This window comes from Haliotis cracherodii, unplaced genomic scaffold, assembly GCF_022045235.1.
Source record: "Haliotis cracherodii isolate W230 unplaced genomic scaffold, xgHalCrac1.p SCAF_9, whole genome shotgun sequence".
In the NCBI taxonomy this organism is placed as follows: Eukaryota; Metazoa; Mollusca; class Gastropoda; order Lepetellida; family Haliotidae; genus Haliotis; species Haliotis cracherodii.
In genome coordinates this window covers 6273575-6291905 of record NW_027266343.1, presented here as the reverse complement: position 1 = coordinate 6291905, position 18331 = coordinate 6273575, and the positions used below count along the sequence as shown (strand labels likewise).

Genomic DNA, 18331 nt, shown 5'->3' with positions numbered 1-18331 from the left:
TTCTGCTCCGTAATAAGACCCATGCCGCCCCCTTACTGCCCTAAATACGCACCGGTAACGTTCCGTTATAAGACCCGATAACACCGATATCACACTATATCATCCCGATATCGTCTCGATTTCATGCCAATAAGGCCTCGTATGGATCCACATACGACTCTGTCACAATCTTAGGTTGCTTTCGGATTCTTAAAAAGGAATGTGAGATAAGAATAATGTACAGCTAGCGATCTTGAGAAAATGTCCACTACGGTCTTCATACATGTGGAACTCTTGTGAGCTATCCTAACAGTACTGTTCCAGACCCCTGCCGCAGCCGCCCCGACAAATACCAGTACCCGGACGTCGACTCCTGCTACAACTACTACGTCTGCGGGAATCGGAGATCACATCACGCGAGATGTCAGCCGGGCGAGAGGTTTGACGCTTCTTCATCAATGTGCGTGCGCAGCAGGTCATGTTTCCTTCGCCAGCAGTGTAAGAAACAATAACCGTATACTTGTAGGTACCGTTTACGAAACAATGTCAGTAGACGCTATATGTATTTCATTTTTTTCAATTATATATATAACAGCTCGAATAGAATTCCTTCCATTCTTAAAGTCTTGGACGACCGCCTCCGTGGTCTAATGGTAGAGCGTCCGCCCGGAGAGCGGAAGGTCCTGGGTTCGATCCCCAGACGCGTCATACCAAAAGACTTTAAAAGATGGTACTTGTTGTTACCCTGTCTGGCGCTCGGCAATAAGGGGCTAAAATAAGGACTGGTCGGCTCGGAGTCAGTACACTGTGTCTGAGTGGGGTATTCATGTTAAACTGCGGCATGGTATCTCAGTGTAAACACTATAAATCGGCATCAGTCCAGACTAGTACAAGCAGTCACACATACACACATACACGTGCATGCACGTCGCTATATAAGTGCAATAATCTTGGACGCGACGTTAAACCCCATTTCACCTCACCTTAAGGTCTTGACAGATGAAGAATGATTTAATTTGGTAATTTGTAAGTTGGATTCACTCGATAACGAAATATGACAGTCAGCAGTTTGTTTACCTTGACAAGCTTTGAGCTTTAAATGAGTTCCTTAGAAACACTGGCCTCATCCGCACAACTTTCAGATTGTGACACTATGAGGCCCTCGCACGATCCGCACAAGTTTTACTCGGGAAGTCAGCTGGGCTGGACATTAATGTCTTGTCCGACAGGCCTTGTCTACAACACCGCCACCTGCCAGTGCACGTACACCAGTACACGTACGTCAACCAGACCCTCTGCACGTGAGTACACATACGCACGCACGCACACACAGAGGCCCTCTCCACATAAGCACACACACACACACACACACACACACACACACACACACACACACACACACACACACAGAGGCCCCCTCCACGTGTGAGTACACACACACACACACAAAAACACACGCACACTCACAACCAGGCCCTCTCCACGTGAGTACACACACACGCTCCCACCACCACCACCACCGTGATATAGCTAGAAGCAGTGTGACCTTCTAAAGACCTTATGTATAAAAATGAATAAAAAGCTTCCCTCCCGCCCATATCAGTTTTGAAAAAAGACAAGAATTATATTTAACTGGCCTTAACAACTGACAACTGTTTTCGTTTCAGCCCCTTCCCCAGAATGCGTAAATGATTTTTACTTCCCTTATGATGGTAGTATGCGGGAGTCCAGGGGTCGCATCCACCAGGCCAAATTAGGGTCCGTCGGTGTCTCAGATCAAAAGGCGATATTCCACGGTGCCGGAAGTTTGGAAATACCGTTTCTCGTCAACAGCGACTTCCGGCCTCAGTTTGCCCTCTCCTTCAAATTTAGAGTTACCTCCCATGAGTCACGGCGAGGAAACGGCATGGCGCTCGTCGGTAACGGGTGCAATGGAGCAAGGGGCACATTGCGCATGTTCATCAGAAGAAGGACAGTCACCTTGCATGTCACAGTGAGTGGCAGCGACACCGCTTTCGTGAGGAGTATCCATGATGTTGTGAGTAGTGGACGTTGTAGTCTCGGTATGACACTGCAGTTGTTGGAATTTGGGGGGCGTTAGGGTAGCCTAGTGGTTAAAGCATTCGCTGGTCACGCCGAAGACCCGGGTTCGATTCCCCACATGGGTACATTGTGTGAAGCCCATTTCTGGTGTTCCCTGCCGTGATATTGTTGGAATATTGCGTCTGGCAATTTCAAGTACTGACTGTTACGAAATACCGTGTCGGTATCCCAGAAAATGTATGGCAAGTTTGGCAACTCATTTTAATCAGAAAATCCTACGAATCGCGACTAAAAACATCTTCCCAAGGCAAGAGTGTCCACTAGCCTTCATACCAAAGCCTAGTTCCTACCTTTGCCATTTCTAGCCTACCTTTCTTGACTCGATCCTGGCGCCACCCCGTGTAATACCAACTTGTGTCCCTTGTGATGAAAACGCATATCCAATCAGCTCGCTGTTGTTATTTCGAATGGCTTCGCGAAGCAGACGACCAGGTCGATCAAATAACGAAAAGATTTGAAATTTCATCCCTGACAAACAAAATAGCAGCTAACAATCTCATTAAAATCAGACCTTAGTTCTCGCTACCGCTAAACAAAGATCTGAAGACATCCCATTAAGGGTCAGGTCAGAACGACCTTCATCCGACCAATCAGTGCGTCGCTTACCAGATTATGAAAGTGACAGTTGGAATGTGATTTCTAATCATGCAATCTCGAAAACTTTAACATGGGGTATTCCGAACGATAGTTACGGGTTTAACGACTGAATCCTTACAATCTACACCATCGATTAGCCATTCCAGAATGTGTTTTTTGTTCAGGTTTCAAATTTGTAATCAAGAATTTGTCAAAATATGTTTCGAAGCGTAGTCGCCAATTTGATATTTGTGCCGTAATAGAAAGCACGAGAAAGCTGCCTTCTGATTGGTCATTCCATTGGTCGGTCAAAGTTCGCGCAAGGTCGTTCTTACGTGACCCGTAATGGGATGTCGTCAGATCTTTGTTTTGCGGTAGCGAGAACTGAGATCTGATTTTAATGAGATTGAGCAGCTAACAACTGTAAAGATACTTTTTAAATATTTAGCATCGTATCTCAAGCGCCCAATGAAATTTGCACTCCGATATATAAAAATACTTAAGCGAGTTGACCACTTCGAAAATATTTGTCTTAGCTTAATTTCTGGAATAATTTCAGCGCAAAAGTCGACAGGCGATGGCTATGGCCGGGGCAGAGACCGCGTTTTTGGAACACGGATGTTGATTTTGTAAAACGTTCTCTGATTGGACTATCGATATGGGCGATAGTCCACTCATATTTAAGCACAGAAAAGTAGGCTCGAAATGGCAAGGGTGGAAACTAGACTTTGACATAGGCTATTCGACACGGTGGCCTGGGGAAAATGGACTAAAGAACGTTGTGCGAATTTCATTAACACAGCTTTACAATAGACGTGCCCCCTTTTGAAAATCAAATGTAGTATGCTGTTGGCAGTAAAATTATCGGAGAGAGGATTTGATATTTTGGACAGCTCCCTTTTGAAAATGCTGGATCCGTCCTTGTTTACAGTTTTGCTCTCATGTTGGGATTCTTTGTCTGAAGAATAATGTGACGTCGCAATAGTGACGTGTACTTTAGCAATAAACATTTAAATTTCGAGAGGAATATTTGAAGAATGCTTACTGGGTGTCTGGGCTGGCCAATTTATTTGTAATATTGATCAAAATTAAGTATTTTGAGGAAATTATGGTTTGAAATGTAAACAAGCACATCCAGAATATAACTCCTTTTTTAAAAAAACGTTCATTGACCCTGATCCGTTTTTACTCAGTTGAATCTATTCTAGATGCCTGTCACGGGCCACGGGCAGGCTCTTGTGCCTGAAGCCTGACTTGTTTGCCTTGCATAGAGTAAACTTCTTCTGGTTGTAGAACGTGACGTCAGAGACAGCTGTGCACCTGATGAGGAATAACACGATTATACGATTCAAGGTTGGCAACAGGGAGGCGAGGCCTATATACACTAGTGAGTCATCTCAGTCTTTTTAGCATTGGTGGGAGTGGATCCTGTTGCAGTTTGGGGATACTGACTTCACGGTTGGTTTGTTGGTTGGTTTGTTGTTTAAAGCCGCACTCAGCAATATTCCAGCTATTGACTTCATGACTCAATCTTATTAAAATCAGATCTTTACCTCCGGCACGATACCTTCCTGCGTAACAATCTGACAATCTGTCCATAGGAGGGCAAGTCACGACAGCCAATCGGCGTGGAGGGTACTAGATCCTCCATATCTGATTTCGGTATCTTAAAAACGAAGTTAAACGGCCAGTTCTGAATGTAAATTATTAAGGCTATGTTGTGGATATTCTGTAAACCCTGTCGTTTCTGACATCCATGGCGATAGAATACGAACTAAGTAATAGGTGTCTTCTGTGTGGTTTATATTTTGTTAAAATCGATGGTAGAAAATGGTAGAGAAATTAAGCCGACTCGAATTAGACAGTTGACATCTGAATGTCTCAGGAACGCACGTATAGTTCATTTAACTTGGGAGGTCAAAGTTCGCTCAGGTTTACCTGGCGCGACCTTCTATGGAGGGGTTTTCAGATTGTCACGCTGAGAGGTATTTTGTCGGGTTAAGTACGGGTTTGAATTCCAGATAATGTCCTTTGGTCTGTCTACTTTATAGCCGCACTGGTGGTCTTAATCCAAAGTAGTCAACGTCCATATCACTTTTGAGCTTCCTCCCACACGAAGCTGACCCACCCAGATCTATAGTTGAAATATCAATTCCTTTTAAACAATGACTATATGATATACCCGGCGCGTCTATTAGAGGAAATGCGGTACGTTTTAAAGGGTCGCTCACTCACTCACAGAGGGTGGTTTGTGATCGAGCAGTCCCTGCTATGATGAACTGAATACTCAGAACCAGTTCACCTCCTCCACAAATAAATATCTGTCGCTATAAGTGTAATAATCTTGAACGCGACATTATACCCCATTTCACCTCACCCATACGGGGAGCTTCGTGGTGTCTTTAGTGATCAGTGCAACTAAATTGTTGCTTTGGACAATAGTCAGCCATAGTCCAGCTACATCACGATTGTCTGTAAGTACACAGGCTGGTTGGTTTGCTGGTTTGCTGTTTAAGGCCGCACTCAGCAATATTCCAGCTTTATGATGGCGGTCTGTAAATGATCGATTCTGGACCAGACAATCCAGTGATTGATATCATGAGCATCGATCCACGCAATTGGGATACGATGACATTCATCAACCAAGTCAGCAAGCCTGACCACCCGATCCCGTTAGTCGCCTTTTACGACAAGCATAGTCGCCTTTACGGCAAGCATGGGTTGCTGAAGACTTATTCTACCCCAGTTGACATTAGGGGTGTGCAATATAACAGGTATAACGGTATATTGCACTACGGCCGTCGGCAATATACATATCGCAATACAACCCTTGTGTATTGCTATTTTCCAAAACAGTCATAGAAGAATTAGTATATAAGTATATAAATTATATCTACTCTTATGAGGCATTTGGATGGACTGGGTTCCCATCGAAACCGATTCATGTAAACAACACACGCTTCAAGCTGTTTAGATTCACATTCCATATTCCATTGACGACAAAATAGGTGGTCTTATTTATCCATGCAACCCATCTCGCAATCTGAAGTCTCGAATATAGACTGAAGAAGTACCATTTGAACAGTACAAATACATACATACGTCTTGCAATTGGATCGCAAAACACATCTCCATATTGCGAATATTGCAATACAACCCTTGTTGACATGATGGGCAACGTTCGACGCCTTCAGGGTTGGTGACATACAAACAGCCACAGACTCCCAGCCAGTTTAGGCCGTCCTCTGTGAAAAGCATAGGCTGCTTTGGAACTGTTGAGATGCGAATCCCCACGGGATCAATGTGATATATATATCATATTTACTGCTGACGCAACGCTGTGTCTATTTGCATTTGCAATGTTACATATTTCAGACTTGCATATAAAGCCTATCACATGCGCCCTGGCCATAGGGATGGGGAACGGCCTCGAGAACTTCATCGGAGAGTTTGATGATGTGAGTATCCCAAGGTAACACAGGTGTATTCCCAATGTATGTTAGCAGGGCGCAGCGCCCTGTCCTATTTATTTTGCGCTCTGTCCCTTTTGAGGCGCCCTGACCTTTTTTGGTCTGTCCTGCCCTTTCTGATATTTGGCATTATTGCCGGATTTTAAGAACAAAATACACTCAGCATAGGGTAGTGATGAGGATGAGGATGATTGTGATGGTTGGTTTGTTGTTTAACGTCGCACTCACCAATATTCCAGCTATATGACGGCGATCTGTAAATAATCGAGTCTGGATCAAACAATCCGCATGAGCATCGAACTACGTATTTTGGATACGATTAAATGGATCAACCAAGTCACCGAGTCTGACCGCCCGATCCCGTTAGTTGCCTCTTACGACAAGCATGGGTTAGTGAAGACAGTTTCTAACCCGGATGTTCACAGGGGATTATGATGATAATGGTGTGCCATAATGATAATCTACGTGAAGATTCTGGTAGGAGTGGTCTTCAGCAACCCGGTCTTGTCGTAAGAACCATGTCATCGTATCCCAATTGCTTAGATCGATGATCATGATGTCAATTTTGCTGAGTGCGGCGTAAAACCACCCCCCACCCCAAAAAAACCCAACAAAAAACAAACCCATGATAATGATGGTGTTAAACATCAAGATAGTGATAACGGAGATAATGATATTAATTAAGAATTACATGAACTTTGTTTGTTGTTTCACGCCGCACTCAGCAATAGTCCAGCTATATGACGGTATCTTCCCGAGGCAAGGGAATTAACTGACTTTAAAAGTCCAGTTTCCACCCTTGCCGAACTAGGCTGGAATTCCTGGGCTCGATCGTAGCGCCACCAGTGGTTATTACGAGTCATGTCCCTTCTAAGCCTCTCCCATGGACCAATCAGATTCCACCTCTCGTATCACTTGCATTTGAAACAAACAAAATGGCGGCGCCCAATCAAGACGATCCTATCGATAATCAACTTCGCGAAGTGCATAAAACTGCGTGAGCACCTTCATTAAAAACATGAAAAGATTTGGTAAATATTTGTAGACAACTAGTTGGCAGTGTACATGCTTTGCAAATCCTGCAAATCTACTCGACAGTTTACTAACCTGATTTCGATTTCGTTGCGCGATTTTGATTGGACTATGCATAGACTCGTTAGTCCAGCCCAAATGTAACTCCATAATACCAGGGTGGATACCGGCAAGGGTGGAAACTGGTCTTTCATAGTCAGTTAACTCTCTTGCCTCAGGACCGTGTATGACGGCGGTCTTTAAATAATCGAGTCTGGACCAGACATTCCAGTGACTGAATGAGCATTGATCCATGCAATTGGGATATGATGACATGCATCAACCAAGTCAGCGAGCCTGACTACCCATCCCGTTAGTCGCCCCTTAAGACAAGCATAGACGCCTATTACAACAAGCATGGGTTGCTGAAGACATATTCTATTCCGGATCTTCACGGGTCAGAATTATATGAAATTGAGGGTACTGTCTGTCTGGTTTGCTAAGGCTCCACAGAGTTGTGTCCCTTTGCGGGCACGATATGCTGTTCGTGGTTCGAATGCCAGATTCGTTCTGATTATCATCCTTCGGTGATCGTGGGTTCCACTGCAGTGACGAAGGGCTAAATTTACACAGCTTACTCGTTCACAATAAATATTGCAAAGAATAGAGCTATTGTTAAAAGCGGGGGCACGGGTGGCCCAGTCGTCTAAGGCGCCGCGATTCCCTGTGCAGAGTTGCGTCCCTTAGGCACGCCAGAAACCTATGATTGTGGGTTCGAATCCCGGTTCGCCCCAATTATGTTTCTAGGTTTGTCAGCACCATACCCGTGCTCGTGGGTTTCACCGAAGTGGTAAATGTTTTAGACCTGCATCACTTCGGGCTTTCCTCCCACATTAAGCTGACACGCCACGATATGACTGGAATACTGTTAAAAGCGGCGTTAAACCCAACTCACTCACTCACTCTTGTTAAAAGCTTGCCACTAGATAATCAACTGTTGGTTTGGGATAGTTTCCTCACAGCCAGACGTCGAAAGTGAATGTGATCTCGGGTTTGACGTCGCTTTGAAGATTATTGCACTTATATAGCGACGTGCATGCACGTGTGTGTGTGGCTGCTTGTACTAGTCCGGACTAATGTCGGTTTTATAGTGCTAACCCACTGAGATACCATGACGCAGTTCAACATGAATACCCCACTCAGACACAGTATACTGACTCCGAGCCGACCAGTCCTTGTATTAGCTCCTTAAAGGCAGCGTAACAACAAGTAAAGTCGTTTACCTTCTTTGTATGATGCGATCAGGGGTTCGAAACACCGGGCAGACGCTCTATCCACTAGACCAGGACATAAATCTGTTCTTCTCTCCCCCAGTTGCTGTTCTACCGCTGTGTACCTGAGGGATTCATGGCTGGATGACTCCCTGGCTGCGGGGGCCGTCACAAACGTCATCAACTGATTATTTATGAACATTTTATCATCTGTACATATCTTCACAATAAATCACTTGTTTATTTATGACATTGCTTTGGATGTGTGTACCATGAACGCACTTAAACAGGGTGGACATCTACACATGTACAGTGAAGTCTCATCTATCCGGACCCTGATATCTACAACATCTACATATATACAGTAAAGCCTCGTTTATCCGGACCCTGATATCTGCAACGTCTAAACAATGTACAGTAAAGCCTCATCTATCCGGACCCTGATATCCGCAACGTCTACACATGTACAGTAAAGCCTCGTTTATCCGGACCCTGATATCTACAACATCTACACATGTATAGTGTAATATCGTTTATCCGGACCCTGATATCTACAACATCTACACATGTACAGTGAAATCTCGTTTATCCGGACCCTGATATCTACAACATCTACACATGTACAGTGAAATCTCGTTTATCCGGACCCTGATATCTACAACATCTACACATGTACAGTGAAATCTCGTTTATCCGGACCCTGATATCTACAGCGTCTTCACATGTACAATGAAATCTCGTTTATCCGGACCCTGATATCTACAGCATCTTCACATGTACAATGAAATCTCGTTTATCCGGAACCTGATATCTACAGAATCTACACATGTACAATGAAATCTCGTTTATCCGGACGCTGATGTCTACAACATCTTCACATGTACAGTAAAACCTCGTTTATCCGGAAGCACCGTCTTTTTAATTGTTTGCATTATTGAACATCTGTTCATAGTTAAAGGGCCATTACAGTATGAACCATTTGACGTGTGACAGAATGATAAATGTAAAAATGACACTTGCTATAATCCCCGTCGATGTTCACCTTCAAGTATAATCGTCTACTTTCTTATTTGAGCAATCGTTTGTTGTACTGACATCGCGGCAATGTTACATGGGGATAACGTCGCGCATGCATGCGTGCGTGCGTGCGTGGGCGTGTGTGTTCGTATTAGAGTTCGGACTTATGTTGGTTTTACTACCTTTTACAGTGCTAGCCCACAGAGATACCATGTGACAGTTTAACATGGATACCCCACTCAGACACAGTATATACTGACTCCGCGCCAACAAATCCTTGTAGGATCTTTTAATGCCGAGCGCCAGACAGGGTATTATCTTCACAGTCTTTTGGTATGACGCGGTCAGGGGATCCATCGAAACACCGACCTCTCGCTCGCATATAAGCGAGTTTCATCAAATATTGTAAATTGTGAACATATATATGTTAGGTATACCTAGCAATAGGGATTAATTAATAGTTCAGGAGGAATGCTTTAAAGCCCCCTGAACATCGTCAATCCAGTCCTGAATCCGGGAATACAGTTCCTCCCTGTCAAGTGGTGACGTCACAATACTGATGACGTCATCTTCTCCATCCCCCTGCTCTCTGCGCATCTGCTCGCGCAGCTCCTCTTCCTGAAATCTGACGTCACGATTCCGGAGATTAGCTGAAGCTGTCCTGAAATATTTCCCTCTCTGTTGTTCACAGAATGCTTCGGCTTTTATATTAGCCATCTCGTAATCGAGCCGCGCCCGGCCTCTGATCTTCTCTCTGACTGAGGGGTTTCTGGGTAAAACCCTCGCATGAACACCGGGGGGTAATGTTCTGGTGTTCTCTTGAACGTGAGGAAGCGTCACAGTAACGGGTGCTCCACACTCACGTGACCTGAGATGTTCCGTTAGCCATATAGGCCCGACTCTGCAATTGTTGCTCCGTGCGGTCAGTCTGTTTAACGACCCCGTAGCGTCGCTAACCCGGCCAGCACTGACGTTCGATCTGTTCCCTGGGGCACACCCCCTCTCTCCTCCGGTAGTAACTCTCTCACCCTTAGAACAAACGCTCCCCTCTCTGGTATTAACCCATTCTCTGGTATTGACGCTCCCCCCTCTCGCATTTGTCATGTCCGTTCTGGTATTAACCCCATCTCCCCTGGTATGAATGATTTCTCCTCTGGTATGAACGCTCACCCGCCTGGTATTAACCCCATCCTCTCTAGTATTAACCCCTTCCTCTCTAGTATTAACGCCACCCACTCTAGTATTAACGCCACCCCCTCTAGTATTAACCCCATCCCCTCTAGTATTAACGCCACCCCCTCTAGTATTAACGCCACCCCCTCTAGTATTAACCCCATCCCCTCTAGCAGTAATGCTGCCCCCTCTGGGAGATTCCCTAAAACGTCGACACCATGGCGGGGCTGACCTTGACCCCGACGGCTTGAGGTCAACATAGTGAAGGTAATGATCACGTGACCTAGAGCTGGGGAACGATGAGAGCGGGTAGCTGTGCGCGGGGTGGTCTGTAATAAGCTTGGTGTAGAGTTCTGCACATCTGTGGATCTGAAGACAGAGAACAGTCGTTGATCATGGACAACAAAACAAAGAGGCACGATGTCGTGACCCTGTCATTTGTATAAGGTTGACCGCCTCCGTGGTCTAGTGGTAGAGCGTCCACCCGGAGAGTGGAAGGTCCGGGGTTCGATCCCCGGTCGCGTCATACCAAAAGACGTTAAAAGATGGTACTTGTTGTTACCCTGTCTGGCGCTCGGCATTAAGGGGCTAAAACAAGGACTGGTCGGCTCGGAGTCAGTATACTGTGTCTGAGTGGGGTATTCATGTTAAACTGCCCTAGCACTATGAATCGGCATCAGTCCGGACTAGTACAAGCAGCCACACAAGCACACACACGTACATGCACGTCGCTGTATAAGTGCAATAATCTTGGACGCGACGTTAAACCCCATTTCACCTCACCTCACCTTGTATAAGGTTGGGTAGCAGACCCTTATTGACAACAGGAGCGTGGGGGTAGCCTTGTGGTCAAAGCGTTCGCTCGTCACGCCGAAGGTCCTGGTTCGATTCCCGTTCGCGGGAATATTGGCAACAGGGGCGTAAAACCCGATTCCCTTACTTCTTGACAACGAAGACATGGTTACGACAACCGCATCGAGTTATATAAGACCTTTTCAGCTCGAATAATCAGAATTTGGGGGTGTCACGGGGTACATTAGAACCCCGTTTCTTTTGCAGATGTGTAGCCCACCAAAGAAAGAAGAACATATCTTACCTCAAAGTCAAATTCACAAGAACAAGTACATGTTCTAATCGGTCTTATTCAGCGTTATGTAACCATAACATAAGAACAAAAAACAGTAACGGACAGATTTATCATCCTTGTCTAACACACTGAGTATATAAGTTATTTTAATACAGATACATTCGAAATATTTTTAGCGTTAGAGTAAACACATTACATTACACTGGGGGACCGACCATTTGATATTCTGGGAGGGGGGGATTTTGTTTGGAGACTAGACATTTCTTCAACTACAGCTGCAAAACCAGATATGTTAATTAAAACCTTCAGCCCAATTTTTGTCTGCCAAAATCTGCAATGTATCCAAATAACATCAAATTGTATCCAGATAGAAATATCTATGAAGAATTGAATCCATTGTCATGGATAACAACTTCTTTCTTGTTTGTAACGACGTTTCAAGGATACGTGCTCGTTCAGGTGAATAATGGAAAAGCGTATGCTACTATGTATACACAGGCGTGTTGAAGGTACGTATACAAAGAGAACAAATAACGTTTAAGCCAAAGGGATTAACTAGCAAGAAAGCTAAAGTGAAAACAGAGTGAAGAGAGTGGGTGTACTATGTAGCTGGTGTGATAGAAGACCCTACCACCTACAAGGCCCCCAACAAAGACCAAACTGTAAAATCATCTACATTGTATTCAACAAATTGAACCTCTTGCCTTCTGTCTTCATGTTCGTACAGGTCGCGTCCGTGGTCTAACGGTAGAGCGTCCGCCCGGAGAGCGGAAGGTCCGGGGTTCGATCTCCGGCCGCGTCATACGAAAAGACGTTAAAAGATGGCACTTGTTGTTACCATGTCTGGCGCTCGGCATTAAGGGGCTAAAACAAGGACTGGTCTGCTTGGAGTCAGTATACTGTGTCTGAGTGGGGTATTCATGTTAAACTGCGGCATGGTATCTCAGTGGGCTAGCATTATAAACCGGGACTAGTACAGGCAGCCACTCACACACACACACACGCAGCCACTCACACACACACACACACACACACACACACACACACACACACACACATGCATGCACGTCGCTATGTAAGTGCAATAATCTTGGACGCGACGTTAAACCACATTTCACCTCACCTCATGTTCGCACAGACTAGTAATGTGTATGTTATTTGTGCACAACAAAAATATCTGAGATAACAAAACCACTGCCCCCCTTTTGAGTGGACAAATGACTGTCCCCGGAGTGCGTGGCAGTCGTTCTTAGTGCCTGGATAGTTCTTTTCATTCGTTCCCGTGGGGCACCCCGGCTAGAAGATTGCACCAACAACCCATGCTGGTCGTATGAGGATCGGGTGGCCTTGCTGACTTGGTTGATTGCCTGCCATCGTACCTCGACGGCGTGGATTGTTGCTCACAATATCGATCACTGGGTTGTCTGGTCAAGACTGGGTTATTTACATGCAACTATCATATAGCTGGGATATTGCAGAGTGCGTCGTTAAACAACAAACAAACTAACAAACCATAAATTCTTTGGTAGGTCTGATTTAGGTACTTCAGTATAATTGCTTGCGATGTTAAAATATTAGCTGTTAACACCACGAAAACTTGCCCGCAACTCGGTCTCTCGGTTTTTACCAATACATGTAGTAGGCATGGAGCGTTCATTCCAAGCGCTGCTAAATCCTAAGAAGGAGCCTTCGTGACCAGCTCGTGGCCATTTTTGCGACCGGGTTCCGTCTAAGCGCAAACGGGCATACCTAAAACAGTTGTCAACTCGATGCGTAATGGTTCACATATATTTCCTTGTAGATTATACATATTTCACATGCAATTTAAAGCACATCTGGACATGCGGAAATATACAGTATGATTGAACACATTTAACTGTGTCTTGTGTATATTTTTAGATGCAAGACATGTGTAAAATTCAAAAAAATATTTCTGAGGGATTCTTTGACGAAGAACTTGAATTCATACGCGCATTCTGATTGGATCGTCGTATTTTCGCACATAACATTCATCGATTGGGGGACGAGTCTTCTTGCAGGTTACGGAATGGGACGAGTGGTGACGAATGTAGAAGGAGCACTAGATGGCGCTATTTAAAGCATCATTGTATTTTTCTACAAAATCAGTAGAATGCAGAAAAGGAATTCCACTTTGACATATCAAGGTCACGTGTTACTTTAGGACTTCGAGTCTTTAGATATCGCTTCATAGCTTCCTTTAACTGACACCATAAAACGCCGCTTAAATAATTTTATTTCTTCTTGGAAAACTCCCATAAATCGAAACCAACAAATAGCACGATCATCCACAGGCGACGAGCGTGACTGCCCTGTGGTCAAACTGCCCTGTCACTGTCCAATAAATTTTAATGGCGTGAAACATACAATATCTGTCACACATAATGTGTAATGCGTGGATAAGAAGCTTTACGTTCTCATGTCTGGACAGAGTAAAGAAGTTAACGACATTTTTACCTCATCTCCATGACATAATTTCTACAGCCGTGACAAGTAGGCGTCTTAAAGGCTTCAACGATATTGCCTGGCGTAAGTAGCATGTATTGATTTTGAAGTAACCCATGCCGGGATGTCACGTACATCGATGACAACGCGGAGATATAACGTGCAGACACCAGCTTATATAACGGTTTTATCTTGGGTCAAGCAAAGAACGAGGTCAGAGTTCTGGCACAGAAGGCATGCGCTCCTATTTCGAACTCGTCTAGGTCTACCTCAGCATGGTGACCGTGCTACTATACCGCTGTGACATGCACACATTTAACATGTCCTCTTTCTAATGTATGAACATGAGGAACGTTTGAAACACTTTTGTCGTTTTAACTTATGAATTTGTTGCAGAATTGTACTTGATTGTATGGGCTGAGTGCCGGGGCGGGTACATGGCGGTCGCTTGGTGGTCATTGCACAACCTGGACCACCACTCAGGAACCTGGGACTCTGCCTCTGCAAACTGACCACCACCCAGCCATCCTGTACTGTCCCATTGTAGACAGACCACCCCAAGCCATCCTGTATTCTCCCGTTATGGTCAGCCCACCTCCATCCATCCTGTATTCTCCCATTATAGACAGACCACCCCCAACCATCCTATACTCTCCCATTATAGACAGACCACCCCAAGCCATCCTGTACTCTCCCATTATAGACAGTCCACCCCAAGCCATCCTGTATTCTCCCATTATAGACAGACCACCCCCAACCATCCTGTATTCTCCCATTATAGACAGACCACCCCCAGCCATCCTGTACTCTCCCATTATAGACAGACCACCCCCAGCCATCCTGTACTCTCCCATTATGGACAGACCACCCCAAGCCATCCTGTACTCTCCCATTATAGACAGACCACCCCCAACCATCCTGTACTCTTCCATTGTAGACAGTCCATCCCAAGCCATCCTGTACTCTCCTATTATAGACAGAATACCCCAAGCCATCCTGTACTCTCCCATTATAGACAGACCACCCCCTGCCATCCTGTACGCTCCCATTAAAGACAGACCACCCCAAGCCATCCTGTACTCTCCCATTATAGACAGACCACCACAAGCCATCCTGTACTCTCCCATTATAGACAGACCACCCCAGGCCATCATGTACTCTCCCATTATAGACAGACCACCCCCGAGCCATCCTGTACTCTCCCATTATAGACAGACCACCCCCAGCCATCCTGTACTCTCCCATTATAGACAGACCACCCCAAGCCATCATGTACTCTCCCATTATATACAGACCACCCCCTGCCATCCTGTACTCTCCCATTATAGACAGACCACCCCAAGCCTTCCTGTACTCTCAAATTATAGACAGACTACTCAGACACCCTGTATTCTGCCACTGCAGACTACCACCAAGCCACCCCGAGAAGGATCAAGTAGTCAAATGTCGTCAAGTGGTTAATCTGCACAACAACATTAAAGCTCTTGACATTGGAAAGGAATATTAAGCCCCGTGGTGTAATGTCTAGGGTGGAGCATTGTGAAGATCATAGCTACCCGAAACACAAAGTACCTGCAGACGCTCCAGATGTGACTCGCACTTAAAACCCCTGATAGATTTTCAAAACTACTTAACAAATCACCGATAGTTCAATGTTATTAAAATCAGATCTTTGTCACCCAAAGTTCTGATCTTAATTGATTTGCCAATAGTTGAATATGACTCATAACATTGTTTATAATAATTTTGTATATTACTAGTTGAATATGACTCATAACATTGTTTATAATAATTTTGTATATTACTAGTTGAATATGACTCATAACATTGTTTATAATAATTTTGTATATTACTAGTTGAATATGACTCATAACATTGTTTATAATAATTTTGTATATTACTAGCTGAATATGATTCATAGCATTGTTTATAATGGTTTTGTATATTACTAGTTGAATATGACTCATAACATTGTTTATAATAGTTTTGTATATTACTAGTTGAATATGACTCATAACATTGTTTATAATACTTTTGTTTAGTACTAGCTGAATATGACTCATAACATTGTTTATAATACTTTTGTTTAGTACTAGCTGAATATGACTCATAACATTGTTTATAATACTTTTGTTTAGTACTAGCTGAATATGACTCATAACATTGTTTATAATAATTTAGTATGTTATTGACTCCTCCAATAGAGAGTATTCCCTGAGCTGCTAATGTAGGATGTGATACCATTGCGTATATTACATGGCCATACAGATGGGTTCTGCAGCCTTGTTGTAAATTCGTTTTGTTGTTTGCTTTAAACATTTTTTATTCACAACAGTGAAACGTATTGGGTACAGGCCATCCAGCTAGAGAATCCTCCCTAATATTTACAATATCTACAATAGGCAGAAAGAAAGGAGAGAGAAATAGAATAGAATATTTATGATTAGAATGTAAAGAAGGTATAACAAAGTATTGAATGGTTTTATAAGATAAACCATTGTACATATTATAATGTAATGATTTTCAGTCATTAAGATATCTGTATTACCATACAAAACTAATTTGATCGCTGACTGAAATTTGTTCACAGCCATACTACACAACCTTGTGAACCCGTCGTTTACGAGTATACTATTTACATTAAACTGGTTTTCACATTGATCACCACAGTAACACGTCGACTTTAAAACATGACTATTCTGCATAAATCATAATTTAAGTGGCTGCTCATGTCTTTGCTTAATATGAATATTATACTTAATTTTCTCATGAAGTATTCCTTTAAAGATGCGATCTGTCGATCAGGTTCGCTGACTTCATTGATACATGTCATCGTATCCCAATTGCGTAGATCGATGCTCATGATGTCAATAAGCAGATTGTCTGGTCCAGACTCGAATATTTACAGACCGCCATCATATATCTTGAATATTTAAATAACAAAAATACAAACATACAAACAGCCTTAAAGGCGACACCCATCAGCCAACCCATGCTGATTGAAATGGGCGTATCTTTTCATCCCTTGCACACAGTAGTAAGGGATTCCCAGCAGTGGGGGGAAGCAGGGTGGTCTCTCTTTCTCTCTCTCTCCCTTCCCCTTCTCTCTCTCTCTCTTAAGGTAGCCAAATGCCTCGTCATCTAATTAGTGACGCGCATGAATGGATTGGCGAGATTCCGACTGTCCCTATCAACCATATATATTTAAGTAAAAGATTTATTACAAATAAACCCAAAAGGACGTGTTCAAGGAGGAACATTAAAAGTATACATGGTTCCTAGCGTTTCAACTCGAGCGTCGAGATCTAGGCTGGTATAATTGCATTCATGGTCACGACGTTATACGTTTTAAAAGGCAATACAAGAACAAGTAGACGTGTTAACTTTGCATTGCACTTATGAACTTGACTTGAGACTGTTTCCAATATGAATTTAGAAAATACTAAACTGCCGTGCAAAAAAAAATGTACACCACGTTCGATGTTGGCTAAAAATGAAACAAACAAGAAATTGAGGTTATTCAATGGTGATAAATTTGATACGGGTATCGTAATTGTGTTTTGGACTGAGGTTTACAGTGTTTTCAGCCTTGAAGCGTTTTCATAACGTTTCTAATCTTTTGGTCAAATCCAGTTTTTAAGTGTACACTTTCTTTTGCCCGGCAGTTTATAATACGTCACTTGTGCTTACAGTACTATCCAAGGACGTAGGGATAGACTGTCGGACAATCTGACCACTCGATCCAATTTACTCCCCTCATACAACCAGCAATGAAATATTCAGGATGTTTTCTGACCACAAGGGGTACATCATGTTAAATTCCATCATATTTAATTGAAAATGAGTTCTTATGCAGTGAGTTGGTAGCAATATACTGCTCCACTTTTGACAGGGATATTCTTTATCTTTCCATGAAACACAAAACTGATTCTAATAATATGTCAAGTGTAAGTTTAAATATATCTGACATAACTAATTATCCCTATCAGAAGTTGAGTAATATAATCTTAATGCAGTTATATCACGGCGTGTCATCTTAATGTGGGAGGAAAAAAACGTTATACAGGTTATACCACATTGGTGTTTGTTTGTTTGTTTGTTCTTTAACGCCGCAGTCAGTAATATTCCCGCTATATGACGGCAGTCTGTAAATAATCGAATCTTGTCCAGACAATCCAGTG

The 18331-nt window shown here is 43.5% G+C and overlaps 3 protein-coding genes across 3 annotated transcripts in view; 2 read left to right on the top strand and 1 right to left on the bottom strand.

Annotated features, from left to right (window-relative positions):
* Positions 1-8558, top strand: part of LOC139452451 (uncharacterized) — a 30613-nt gene extending 22055 nt beyond the window's left edge. Inside the window, exons 3-8 of the mRNA XM_071233936.1 lie at positions 304-477; positions 1122-1280; positions 1647-2017; positions 3952-4045; positions 6034-6116; positions 8514-8558. Of these exons, the coding sequence (XP_071090037.1) occupies positions 304-477; positions 1122-1280; positions 1647-2017; positions 3952-4045; positions 6034-6116; positions 8514-8558 (926 nt within the window). The remainder of the gene's footprint in view (positions 1-303; positions 478-1121; positions 1281-1646; positions 2018-3951; positions 4046-6033; positions 6117-8513) is intronic.
* A 100-nt stretch (positions 8559-8658) lies between these two features.
* Positions 8659-13333, bottom strand: LOC139453062 (uncharacterized). The gene is made up of 2 exons (XM_071234686.1): positions 13289-13333; positions 8659-10969 (listed from the first exon to the last, which is right to left on the bottom strand). The coding sequence occupies exons 1-2, from the start codon at positions 13331-13333 to the stop codon at positions 9890-9892; spliced, it is 1125 nt and encodes a 374-aa protein (XP_071090787.1). The 3' UTR covers positions 8659-9889.
* Positions 13334-14732: 1399 nt separating this feature from the next.
* LOC139453060 (uncharacterized) lies at positions 14733-15611 on the top strand. The gene has a single exon (XM_071234684.1). It carries the CDS (start codon positions 14733-14735, stop codon positions 15609-15611), a length of 879 nt encoding a protein of 292 aa, XP_071090785.1.
* Positions 15612-18331: the final 2720 nt, after the last annotated feature.

Coding starts and splice junctions, on each gene's coding strand:
- LOC139453062 (XM_071234686.1), bottom strand. CDS start 13,333: ATGCCTACTACATGTATTGGTAAAAACCGAGAGACCGAGTTGCGG. Junction 10,970..13,288: donor ACCGAGAGACCGAGTTGCGG/GCAAGTTTTCGT, acceptor CTCTGTCTTCAG/ATCCACAGATGTGCAGAACT.
- LOC139453060 (XM_071234684.1), top strand. CDS start 14,733: ATGGTCAGCCCACCTCCATCCATCCTGTATTCTCCCATTATAGACAGA.